The sequence below is a fragment of the Salmo salar genome, chromosome ssa20 (assembly GCF_905237065.1).
Source record: "Salmo salar chromosome ssa20, Ssal_v3.1, whole genome shotgun sequence".
NCBI lineage: Eukaryota > Metazoa > Chordata > Actinopteri > Salmoniformes > Salmonidae > Salmo > Salmo salar.
Genome location: NC_059461.1, coordinates 61,087,095 through 61,100,471, shown reverse-complemented (window position 1 = coordinate 61,100,471; position 13,377 = coordinate 61,087,095). Strand labels below are relative to the sequence as shown.

Genomic DNA, 13,377 nt, shown 5'->3' with positions numbered 1-13,377 from the left:
GGTTACTGTACTGTACTGTTACTGTCCTGTACTGTTACTGTTACTGTCCTATACTATCCTGTACTGTACTGTACTGTCCTGTTACTGTTCTGTCCTGTTACTGTACAGTTACTGTCCTGTCCTGTTACTGTACTGTACAGTTACTGTCCTGTCCTGTTACTGTATTGTACTGTTACTGTCCGGTTACTGTACTGTACTGTTACTGTCCTGTACTGTTACTGTTACTGTCCTATACTATCCTGTACTGTACTGTCCTGTCCTGTTACTGTACTGTACTGTCCTGTTACTGTTCTGCCCTGTTACTGTACTGTACAGTTACTGTCCTGTCCTGTCCTGTTACTGTATTGTACTGTTACTGTCCTGTTACTTTACTGTACTGTTACTGTTACTGTCCTGTACTGTTACTGTCCTGTACTGTTATGTACTGTTACTGTCCTGTACTGTTACTGTCCTGTACTGTCACTGTCCTGTTACTGTCCTGTACTGTACTGTACTGTTACTGTCCTGTACTGTACTGTTACTGTCCTGTACTTTTACTGTCCTGTACTGTTACTGTCCTGTTACTGGCCTGTACTGTACTATTACTGTACTGTACTGTACTGTTACTGTCCTGTACTGTACTATTACTGTACTGTTACTGGCCTGTACTGTACTATTACTGTCCTGTACTGTACTGTTACTGTCCTGTGCTGTGCTGTTACTGTCCTGTACTGTACTGTTACTGTACTGTACCTGTCCTGTACTTTTACTGTCCTGTACTGTCCTGTACTGTTACTGTCCTGTTCTGTACTGTTACTGTACTGTTACTGTTACTGTCCTGTCCTGTTACTGTCCTGTTACTGTCCTGTACTGTTACTGTCCTGTACTGTTACTGTATTGTACTGTACTGTTACTGTCCTGTACCGTACTGTTACTGTACTGTTACTGTCCTGTACTGTATTGTACTGTACTGTTACTGTCCTGTACCGTACTGTTACTGTCCTGTACTGTTACTGGTCTGTACTGTTACTGTTACTGTCCTGTACTGTTACTGTCCTGTACTGTATTGTACTGTTACTGTCCTGTACTGTTACTGTCCTGTCCTGTACTGTTACTGTCCTGTCCTGTACTGTCCTGTACTGTCCTGTTACTGTCCTGTCCTGTCCTGTTACTGTCCTGTACTGTTACTGTATTGTACTGTTACTGTCCTCTACTGTTACTCTCCTGTCCTGTATTGTACTGTTACTGTCCTGTCCTGTTTTGTACTGTCCTGTCCTGTATTGTACTGTTACTGTCCTGTTACTGTTCTGTACTGTTACTGTCCTGTCCTGTCCTGTACTGTTACTGTCCTGTCCTGTTACTGTCCTGTATTGTCCTGTACTGTCTGGTACTGTACTATGCTTTACTGTCCTGTACTGTACTGTCCGGTACTGTACTATGCTTTACTGTCTGGTACTGTCCGGTACTGTTACTGTCCTGTACTGTTACTGTCCTGTCCTGTACCCTTACTGTCCTGTACTGTTACTGTCCTGTCCTGTACTGTTACTATCCTGTCCTGTACTGTTACTGTCCTGTACTGTTACTGTCCTGTCCTGTACTCTTACTGTCCTGTACTGTTACTGTCCTGTCCTGTACTGTTACTATCCTGTCCTGTACTGTTACTGTCCTGTACTGTTACTATCCTGTCCTGTACTGTTACTGTCCTGTACTGTCATGTTACTGTGCTTTACTGTGTTTGTTCTCGTTCATACTAGTGGTACTATCCAAAAGGATCCTACAGGGTATATACTCAAATACATTGGTCTAGAAAAGGTCATTTTCCGAGGACAAATTGTGTGCTTTCTTCAGCTGTCCAAAAGTAGTTTATGGAAGTGGAATAATTGCATTTTTTAAAGTCAACATCGTGTCCTCCAAGAGTTGCTGAATATTTCCTTATCAGTCTAGCTCCTAGCTGAATATTTCCTTATCAGTCTAGCTCCTAGCTGAATATTTCCTTATCAGTCTAGCTCCTAGCTGAATATTTCCTTATCAGTCTAGCTCCTAGCTGAATATTTCCTTATCAGTCTAGCTCCTAGCTGAATAGTTTCCTTATCAGTCTAGCTCCCAGCTGAATATTTCCTTCAGTCTAGCTCCTAGCTGAATATTTCCTTATCTGTCTGGCTCCCAGCTGAATATTTCCTTATCAGTCTGGCTCCCAGCTGAATATTTCCTTATCAGTCTAGCTCCTAGCTGAATATTTCCTTATCAGTCTAGCTCCCAGCTGAATATTTCCTTATCAGTCTAGCTCCCAGCTGAATATTTCCTTATCAGTCTAGCTCCCAGCTGAATATTTCCTTATCAGTCTAGCTCCCAGCTGAATATTTCCTTATCAGTCTAGCTCCTAGCTGAATATTTCCTTATCTGTCTAGCTCCCAGCTGAATATTTCCTTATCAGTCTAGCTCCCAGCTGAATATTTCCTTATCAGTCTAGCTCCCAGCTGAATATTTCCTTATCAGTCTAGCTCCCAGCTGAATATTTCCTTATCAGTCTAGCTCCTAGTTGAATATTTCCTTATCAGTCTAGCTCCCAGCTTAATATTTCCTTATCAGTCTAGCTCCTAGCTGAATATTTCCTTATCAGTCTAGCTCCTAGCTGAATATTTCCTTATCGGTCTAGCTCCTAGCTGAATATTTCCTTATCAGTCTAGCTCCTAGCTGAATATTTCCTTATCAGTCTAGCTTCTAGCTGAATATTTCCTTATCAGTCTAGCTCCTAGTTGAATATTTCCTTATCACTCTAGCTCCTAGCTGAATATTTCCTTATCAGTCTAGCTCCTAGCTGAATATTTTCTTATCAGTCTAGCTCCTACTGTAGGTGTATTCTTGTGTCTTCCTCTCTATAGGTGTAACAGTGAACGTTCCCCTTAAGACAAACTGTCTAACTCATAAATCCTCTTCTTTTATCTCCCTCTTTCCAGGTGACAGCGACAGACGCGGACGGCGGCTCCTTCGGCCTCATCAGCTACTCTCTGGGATCAGGCATCAACAGTGCTGTCCCCTCCCAGTTCTCTGTAGGGAAGGAGACAGGACAGATCTGTACCAACGTGGCTCTGGACAGGGACCAGGGACCAACCAGCTACGACTTTACTGTCACAGCCGTGGACGGGGTGAGTCTCCTACTGTATCTCTTCTTCCCTCTATTTACCCTCCACTATCAATCTCTCCCTCCACCTTCCTCAACCTCTCCCTAACAAGTCCAGCAGTGGACAGGGTGAGTCTATGTTCTCTTCAAACTCTCCTCCTTTCTTCTCCCTCCCTCCACATCTCTCCACCCTCCTCTCTCTATGGCTACATCCCAAATGGCACCGTATTCCCTACATAGTCAATTCCCTTTGACCAGCCCCCTATGGAATAGAGTGCCATTTGGCACATAGTCTGTCTCTCCCTGTGAGTACATTAAACCCCTGACAGTGATCTCTTAAAGCAAGTGTTTATCACAGCAGGGCTAAAAGAAGAACAACTCCAGCACCCTGGGAATATTGATGCTTCCAACAATTGTATGGATCTTTTTAACCGACATTTCACAGCAGGGTTCACAGCAGACATATAGCTAGCAGAACCCTAGCTATTAGACGCAGCTATAGAACCAGAGCCAGGATAGCTAGGAGAGAGGGGAGCAGCTCCCCAGCCAGGCAGAGCAGAACACAGCAGAGCAGAAAGTCTTTCATTAGTGCAGACAAATAAAAGAGTCTGAATGACTCTTCCTGGCAGGGCTGGGCTGTGAATGACTCTACCTGGCAGGGCTGGGCTGTGAATGACTCTACCTGGCAGGGCTGGGCTGTGAATGACTCTTCCTGGCAGGGCTGGGCTGTGAATGACTCTTCCTGGCAGGGCTGGGCTGTGAATGACTCTTCCTGGCAGGGCTGTGCTGTGAATGACTCTTCCTGGCAGGGCTGGGCTGTTAATTCACCTCTCCCTGGCAGGGCTGTGCTGTGAATGACTCTTCCTGGCAGGGCTGGGCTGTTAATTAACCTCTCCCTGGCAGGGCTGTGCTGTGAATGAGTTTCCCTGGCAGGACTGTGCTGTGAATGAGTTTCCCTGGCAGGACTGTGCTGTGAATGAGTTTCCCTGGCAGGACTGTGCTGGGAATGAGTTTCCCTGACAGGACTGTGCTGTGAATGAGTTTCCCTGGCAGGACTGTGCTGGGAATGAGTTTCCCTGGCAGGACTGTGCTGGGAATGAGTTTCCCTGACAGGACTATGCTGTAGCGCCACACGCTAAATCCTACTTGAAAGTAAAAGGGTAGAAATGAAAGGAAATTACTGCAGTCATGGTAAAATAATCAGAGAAGAGAGAGAGAGAGAGAGAGAGAGAGACAGACAGACAGACAGACAGACAGACAGACAGACAGACAGACAGACAGGATAAAGAGAGAGAGAGAGAGAGAGAGATAGAGAGAGGGAAAATCCTCCAACGTCAGGCAGACAGACAAACAGACAGACAGGAACACAAGTAGGCAGACAGACAGAAACAGACAGACAGTCAGACACGGAGTCAGACAGACAGACAACACAGGCAGGCAGTAAGTCAGACACAGAGATACATGCAGACAGTGAGGCAGACAGACATATAGTCAGGCAGTTAGGCAGGTAGGCAGGCAAGCAGATGGACAGATAGACAGGCATGCAAGGAGACAGGCAGGCAGCCGTAATATTTAATAAGTTAGACCGCTGCTCCCTCCTCCTCCCTCTCACTAGTCCGACCAAATGAAAAGCCTGCTCTGTATTCTGTTCAGAACAAGCCACCAGGGAAACAGAGCTCTATGCTCTGTGGCGGCGGTAGCGAGCCCTCTCACCCCACACAGATCCTGACAGATTGCTGTTTCCCTGGACAAGCTATCAATCCATATCCCTCCACCAACCTGCCAGGACTAGATTGTAGAGTCAGAGGTTTTTAAACAGGGTTCCTGCTGATTTTAACCTGCTCTATTAATGTGGTCTAACTCTTCTTCTCAGGTTTTTTACCACTTTGTCCTGCTGATATACAACAGCATGTGAAGTCTAGTAGAACAGAGGGCTTTTTGTCCTTAGAAAAGGTGCAAACCCAATACCTAACTCACTTCAGCTGGGGTTTGATATAAAGGGGGAAAGGTGCTCAGGTTAACTGAGGCACATTGAAATCAAAAACATTCCTACCCCAGGACACTGTGGTGACCTTTCTAGAAAATTCACCAACATCAACAAACCAACACAGAATGGCACATGACACATCTAACACATTCCAATGAGCGTTGTCTTTTAGATCCATTGATAGATTTTCCTTTCTGTTTCCCTGCAGGGCGGTCTGAACTCCATGGCCTATGTCAGGGTTGACCTGCTGGACATCAACGACAACAGACCAGTCTTCTACCCTGTGAGCTACGCCGTCAGCCTCAGCTCCCAGAGTGCACCTGGCACCTCTGTCGTCAAGGTTACGGCCCTTGACCCCGACACTGGGGAGAACGGGAGGGTCACGTACCGAACCGTCCCCGGGGGCAACTCCCCCTTCTTCACCCTCAACAAAGACACAGGTTGGTGTTTTACTGTAATACAGCTTTAACTATGAACAAAAATAAACAGGTTGGTGTTTTACTGTAATACAGCTTTAACTATGAACAAAAATAAACAGGTTGGTGTTTTACTGTAATACAGCTTTAACGATGAACAAAAATAAACAGGTTGGTGTTTTACTGTAATACAGCTTTAACTATGAACAAAAATAAACAGGTTGGTGTTTTACTGTAATACAGCTTTAACTATGAACAAAAATAAACAGGTTGGTGCTTTTTTTTGTATTTTAGTATTTTTTTAATTTTTACCCTTTTTCTCCTCAATTACGTGGTAGTTTGGTGGTTACAGTAGTTAGTCTTGTCTCATCGTTGCAACTCCCGTACGAACTCGGGAGAGGCGAAGGTCGAGAGCCGTGCGTCCTCAGAAACACAACCCAACCAAGTCACACTGCTTCTTGACACAATGCCCACTTAACCCGGAAGCCTGCAGCATCAAGGTGTCGAAGGAAACACCGTATACCTGGCGACCGTGTCAGCGTGCACTGCGCCCGGCCCGCCACAGGTGTCGCTAGTGCGCGATGGGACAAGGACATCCTTGCCGGCCAAACCCTCCCCTAACCCGGACGACGCTGTGTGTACAGTATGTGTGTGTCCGTCCTCATGTCTCTGTGTGTGTGTATTTGGAGCTGTGTCTGACCTTGACCACTGTGTTTTGTGTCCTTTCTCCGCCAGGTGTGATCTCCCTGTCCCGATCGCTGCATGGCAAGGCCAACACGGTGATCCCCATGGTGGTTTCAGCCCAGGACGGAGGGGGTCTGGTAGCACTGGTCAACGCCCGGGTCAACATCAGTGTGGTGGCAGGCCTGGTGGCGCCCCCTGTGTTCGAACACAGCCAGTACAGCTTCACTGTGTCTGAAGACGTATTGCGAGGGACTGAGGTTGGCATCGTACAGGCCATCAGTAATAACGGTGGGTGTGACTTGGAATTGGAACTTATGATTGGTTAAGGACTGATAACATCTGTTTAAAAGCATGCATGTTTGTGTGGGGTGGGTATATGTGTGTGTGTGTGTGTGTGTGTGGGGGGGGTGTGTATGTGTGTGGGGGGGTATGTGTGTGTGTGTGGGGGGGGGGTGTGTGGGGGGTGTGTGGGTAGGTGTGGGGGGGGTATGTGTGTGTGTGGGTGGGTATGTGTGGGCAGTATGTGCTGAAAGGACTCACTGGGGTGTTCTGTGCTTCCTGTACCAATTGTCCAAATAGGCAGTGAGCCACTGTACACACCTAGTTTAGAAATCACATTAATCACAAATTCCATCCCAGCACATTGTTTTTATAATCATTACTTTGGATATTTAGGGCTCTGTCGTAGTGTAAAAGACTTGACAAATGACTGAGGGGGGAGTATATTGTAACTGAAGTGGTCTCTGTCTGGTCCTGGTCTCCTCGTCTGGAGTGGCTCTGGATCTTGTCAACTCGCTTCAAAAGATACAAATAAACTCCCACACACACAATGGCATCTGTATTCACTGTCACCAACCAGCTCCAAGTTCGTAACAAAAAGGGAGACAACGTGGAGATATATTTATTAACTAAAGTAAACTAAATACAATTAACAATGGTGTGTGTAATCAGTAGTGTAAGGGAGTGGTTGCGTGCATAAATGTGATAATGAGGGGTGTTGAAAGGTGCCAACGCAAATAAACAAAACAGCCACAACCAAAATCTATCAGTGTGTCTGCATGGAGAGAGTCTCCCCAATGAATGGGGAAGAGGTGTATTTATACTGGGACACACCCGAGTCCAGGTGTCCCATTTCGCTGACAACCCTCCCGGCTCCGCCCCCGACATCCTATTAAGGAAAACAAGAGCAAATAGAAAGAATTCGCCTCACCCCCCCATAAAACCGGGGACCAACAAGGACCCCGGAACACCATACCAGCCTCTGCGTCCCAAATTGACCCAGCCTCTGTGTCCCAAATTGACGAGGGGGTACATGTTCACACTTCCACTTGCCCCAGCCAACCTCGTTCCCCCATAGCTCAGCAACCGTTGTGCACAGGAAGCAACCTTTAAGAGGAAAGAAGAAAACGAGACCAGAAGGGAACAGACAAGAGCGACAGAACAGGACAATACCAAACAATGGTCAGTCACATAAACATTCAGGAACAGGGTGAACAAGAGAGCGGGTCAGCAACAAGCTCCAACGAGAAGAACATCTCAGGGTCCTTCTCATTAAATTAAACATCAACATAACAGAATTTTAGACGTTTATCACTAATTTCAACCTTATAGTGTTCAGCGATCTTCAACAGCTGTTCTTTAGTACATAATTCTAACAGTTCCTCTGATGGAAAGTGAATGAACTCATCTCCATTAGATGCCATAGTCAGAAGTAAATCATAAAAAAATTATCTCGCTCCTCCCCTCAGCTGAGCACACCAGACCGGACCACAACAAGAGAACTGCCAATCACACTGGGCACCACAGCAGAGAGATGAGATACATATGGAGCTTCCCCAAAACCTACAGTAACTCAACCCTAGTCTTCGTGCAGATTTGCGGTGGGTAATTACGCACTGTAGCCTGCTGGCAAGGAAATGTACCCCCCAGCACGCTGGCAGATTCCCCGAAGCCACGGATGTGCCCCCGAGACAACTGCTCAGTCCACAGACACCACACAAAAACAACAAACAAAATAACCATGCCCAACGTATTCCAAAGTGAAACACATCGCTAAGCCTAACAGAGGAAAAAGAAAGGCTATAGCTCCAGGTAGTAAGTGTCACTACCCTACCCAAATCTCCCACTGAGGTACACAGCCGATTGTACTCACCTTCTCAGACCGATGTCCCAACAGCAAGTAGAGCAAGAGTCTCCAGCCTGGGCAAGGGCCTGGAAACTAACCAATGTACTCTCTCCAACGCAGCACACAACCAACTATCCACCGCAGTGGCAAGTTTACCAAACAAACAAAGGCAACCAACACTGGGCACCAAACATTACAACTCAAACAAGCTGTAACAAAAAATGCAAACAAAGCACCTACAGAGTTTAACATTAACTCCACGTTTTCTCCCAAAGACAATACCTTCAAGATCCCGGACGAGCCCAAACACAATACCTTCAAGATCCCGGACGAGCCCAAACACAATACCTTCAAGATCCCGGACGAGCCTAAACACAATACCTTCAAGATCCCGGACGAGCCCAAACACAATACCTTCAAGATCCCGGACGAGCCCAAACACAATACCTTCAAGATCCCGGACGAGCCCAAACACAATACCTTCAAGATCCCGGACGAGCCCAAACACAATACCTTCAAGATCCCGGACGAGCCCAAACACAATACCTTCAAGATCCCGGACGAGCCCAAACACAATACCTTCAAGATCCCGGATGAACTCCCACTTGTCACGAACCAGCTCCAAGTTCGTAACAAAAAGGGAGACAATGTGGAGATATATTTATTAACTAAAGTAAACTAAATACAATTAACAATGGTGTGTGTAATCAGTAGTGTAAGGGAGTGGTTGCATGCATAAATGTGATAATGAGGGGTGTTGAAAGGTGCCAACGCAAATAAACAAAACAGCCACAACCAAAATCTATCAGTGTGTCTGCATGGAGAGAGTCTCCCCAATGAATGGGGAAGAGGTGTATTTATACTGGGACACACCCGAGTCCAGGTGTCCCATTTCGCTGACAACCCTCCCAGCTCCGCCCCCGACATCCTATTAAGGAAAACAAGAGCAAAGAGAAAGAATTCGGCAGACAGAGCGGAAGGGTCGTCACATCAGACACATGCACTAACTCATGCACACACCCACACAGAAATACACTCATACACATACATTCATGCTACTATACACACACATCACAAATGCTACTGCCAGACTCTTATTATGATTGCTAAATACTGCACAAATAAAACACTTGTCCCCCAATCCCCCCTTCTGCAATACACGTGTAAATATTGGACTATAAATTGTGCCTTCCTGTATTATACTTTTATGATCTTTTTTTAACCCCTTTTTCTCCCCAATTTCATGGTATCCAATTGGTAGTTACAGTCTTGTCTCATCACTGTAACTCCCGTACGGACTCGGGAGAGGCGAAGGTCGAGAGCTGTGCGTCCGCCGAAACACAACCCAGCCAAGCCGCACTGCTTCTTGACACAATGCCCACTTAACCCGGAAGCCAGCCGCACCAATGTGTCGGAGGAAACACCGTACACCTGGCGACCGTGTCAGCGTGCACTGCGCTCGGCCCGCCACAGGAGTCGCTAGTGCGCGATGGGACAAGGACATCCCTGCCGGCCAAACCCTCCCCTAACCCGAACGACGCTGGACCAATTGTGCACTGCCCCATTGGTCTCCCGGTCGCGACAGAGCCTGGACTTGAACCCAGAATCTCTGGTGGCAAAACTAGCACTGCGATGCAGTGCCTTAGACCACTGCGGCACTCAGGAGGTGTTGTTGCATTGTTGAGAAGGAACCTGCAAGTATGCATTTCGTTGGACAGTGTATACCATGTGTATCCTGTACATACAGGATAATAATAATACATTAAACTTGAAACTTCCCCTGTCTGTTCCCAGGCGTTCCCAGTAAGGACATCCTGTACAGCATCTCCTCTGGAGACCCTGCTGGCTACTTCACCGTGGACCCAGAGAGCGGAGCCCTGCGGACCAGCCTTCCCCTGGACCACGAGGCCCAGCCTTCTCTAACCCTGGAGCTCCAGGCTCGTAGCGGCAGCCCCCCTGCCTTCGGTCAGACCCACGTCCACATCACCATCCAGGACATCAACGACAACACCCCTGTCTTCCTGCCCTCCTCTTCTGAGTCTCTCCTCCTCCCGGAGCACACAGGGATGGGGACCATGGTCTACCGCGTCCAGGCCCAAGACCGGGACTCCGGTATCAATGGCCAGGTGACCTTTGACCTTTCCTCCACCGCAACCTCAAGCGGAGGTCAAAGAACCTTTTCCATGGAGCGCAGCACGGGGGAGATCCGGCTGGTTGGCGAGCTGTCGTACGACGTAACGCCACGCTATGACCTGACGGTGACAGCTAAAGATGGTGGTGCTCCCCAGCTGAGCTCTACCATGATGCTTGTGGTGCACGTCCAGGCGGAGAATGACCAAGGTCCCGTGTTCGACACCCTGACCTATCGCGTGGAGCTGAGGGAGAACACGCCGCTCAGCACACGCTTCCTACAGGTATGTTCAGTAGATTGTTCAACTAACTGTCAACAACATTTCAACTAACTATTCCTAACCGTAACCCCAGCAAGCTGTTATGTATCAACAGAGTTGCAGTTGATAGGTTGTTGATAGTTTGAGTATCTGTAGATCGTCTACAGGGAACTATCCAAATAATGTGCAAACCTTTATCGTCACCAAGAGGAAAACTGTCTTGGAAACAATTCTGCTGTATATAAGAAAATGATATTGAGGGCGGGTTTCCCAGACCCAGACTACAGTAATCCTATCCTGGAATAGAAACAATTAGAATTTCCATTGAAATGGTTATGTTTTCCAAAATAGGCTTCATCTGTATCCGGGTAACCGTACCAATATCTGCTACACTTCATGTATACTGTTCATCTACAGGTTGAAAGGGGAACATTGTCTTGGACATATTTTGCTGTATATAACAATAGACATAATATCTCACATATCAAACCGAACGGTCAGTTCTCTGATGTTTTGGCTGTATATGTATTTTTGATTAAGTACTTAATTCATCCATCTACAGGTGCGAGCTCTGAGCCGGGACACTACGGGTTCAGGCTCCTCCTCTCCACTGGCGTTCCACCTGAGACCTGACGGAGACGCAGCAGGGTTTGGCATCGCAGTAGACAGCGGCTGGCTGTTTGTGAAGAGCGCCCTGGACAGAGAGGTGAGGGACATGTGACAGGAAGATATATGAACCTTTCCAGACCCGCACACTGAATGCTCCTTTAAGCCACTTTGATTGACATTGATCATGTAGATCTCATTCATGTTGACATTAGACTTCTTTACAGACCTGAAAACATCTGACTAACTTTCATTTATAATGTAATGTCCCTTTAATGTGCATCCATGACCTTTGCCCAGGTGAAGGACATGTACATGTTGATGGTTCTGGCCACGGCGGGCCACGGGCAGCTGAAGAAGACAGGCAGTGCCACGGTGAGAGTGTCGGTGACCGATGAGAACGACAACTCTCCCCGTCTGATCCAGGCGAGGGCTTTCCTGGCCGTGAGAGAGAACCTTCCAGTGGGTTCAGGTTTCGGGCGGGTGTTGGCTACAGACCGCGACACGGGCCTCAACGGCAGGCTCAGTTACAGACTCCTACACCCAGACAGACACTTCCAGATCAACTCACACACAGGTAGTTCAAAGACTGCTAATGAATGGAATAAAGAAAGATACACTGAGTGTACAAAACATTAAGAACACCTTCCTAATATTGAGTTACACTCGAAAGTGTTCCACAGGGATGCTGGCCCATGTTGACTCCAATGCTTCCCACTGTTTTATCAAGGTTGGGTGGATGTCCTTTGGGTAGTGGACTATTCTTGATACACACGGGAAACTGTTGAGCATGAAAAACCCAGCAGCGCTGCAGTTCTTGATAAAAATCGGTGCGCCTGGCACCTACTACCATACGCCGTTCAATGGCACTTTGTCTTGCTCATTCACCCTCTGAATGGCACACATACACAATCCATGTTTCAATTGTCTCAAGGCTTAACAATCCTTCTTTAACCTGTCTCCTCCCCTTCATCTACACTGATTGAAGTGGATTTAACAAGGGACATCAATAAGGGATCACAGCTTTCACCTGGTCACCTGGTCTATGTTTTGTACACTCAGTGTTTAACAACTTTATATTTACCATAGGCACTTCAGACACACAACACTACAGTTTACATGGCCATTCATCCTGACTCCTTCTCCTACTGCAGACCCCTGGCCTTTCCTTGGCCTGTCCTTGGCCTGTCCCTGGCCTGTCCCTGGCCTGTCCCTGGCCTGTCCCTGGCCTGTCCCTGGCCTGTCCCTGGCCTGTCCCTGGCCTGTCTGTTCTCTGTGATAGTAAATCAGGTTATCTGCAGTGTTGAGGGTCCTGCTGGGCCCTAATTGGCCTGCTGTGACTGTGGGACTGTGTGTAGCTGCTCGCCTGGGGCTGATCATTCTAACCTCCACTGCAGCTGTTCAGGTTCCTGCCATGCCTTTGTGTGTGTATGTGTGCGTTTGTGTATGTTTGTGGGTGCGTGTGTGCATGTGTGTGTTTGTGTGTGATCAAAGACTACTGTCTCTCCCTTTAATTTGTCTTCATTACTCCTCTCCCTCCTATCTCTCTCTTTCTCTCTCCCTCCTCCATCCCTGTGTCCTCTCCCTCTCTCCCTCAGGTGAGATCAGTACCCGTGTAGGTCTGGACAGGGAACAACAGAGTAGTTACCAGGTGTTGTTGGTGGTTCAGGATGGAGGTACTCCCCCGCGCAGCGCTACAGGGACAGCCTTTATCACCGTCCTGGATGAGAACGACAACACTCCCTCCTTCAGACACAGCCAGCCTGGCAGAGGACTGACCATGCAGGTAATACTGAGGCTGCGTCTCAAATGGCACCTTATTCTATATATTATACATTACTTTTGACCAGGGCCCTTAGAGGATGGGATCTTACATGATATGTTAGTGGTCAGCGTTGAGAAGAAAACAAAGTCACCGTTTTATCTTATGCTTTCCTTCTGTAGGTGATGGAGGGTCAGGCGTCAGGTCTACTGCTGGGGAAAGTACAGGCCAATGACCCTGATGAGGGAGAGAACGGCACTGTGTACTACTCCATGTCAGGTGAGAGAGGGATGGAAGGAGGGAGGGA

General features: G+C 47.5%; 1 protein-coding gene across 1 annotated transcript in view; it reads left to right on the top strand.

The window, feature by feature from the left end:
• LOC106580990 (protocadherin-16) overlaps window positions 1-13,377 on the top strand; it is a 233,531-nt gene that overhangs the window by 185,934 nt on the left and 34,220 nt on the right. Inside the window, 8 exon segments of the mRNA XM_045703726.1 lie at window positions 2,937-3,125; window positions 5,296-5,527; window positions 6,239-6,475; window positions 10,107-10,726; window positions 11,265-11,408; window positions 11,609-11,885; window positions 12,907-13,094; window positions 13,253-13,349. Coding sequence (XP_045559682.1) covers window positions 2,937-3,125; window positions 5,296-5,527; window positions 6,239-6,475; window positions 10,107-10,726; window positions 11,265-11,408; window positions 11,609-11,885; window positions 12,907-13,094; window positions 13,253-13,349 — 1,984 coding nt within the window.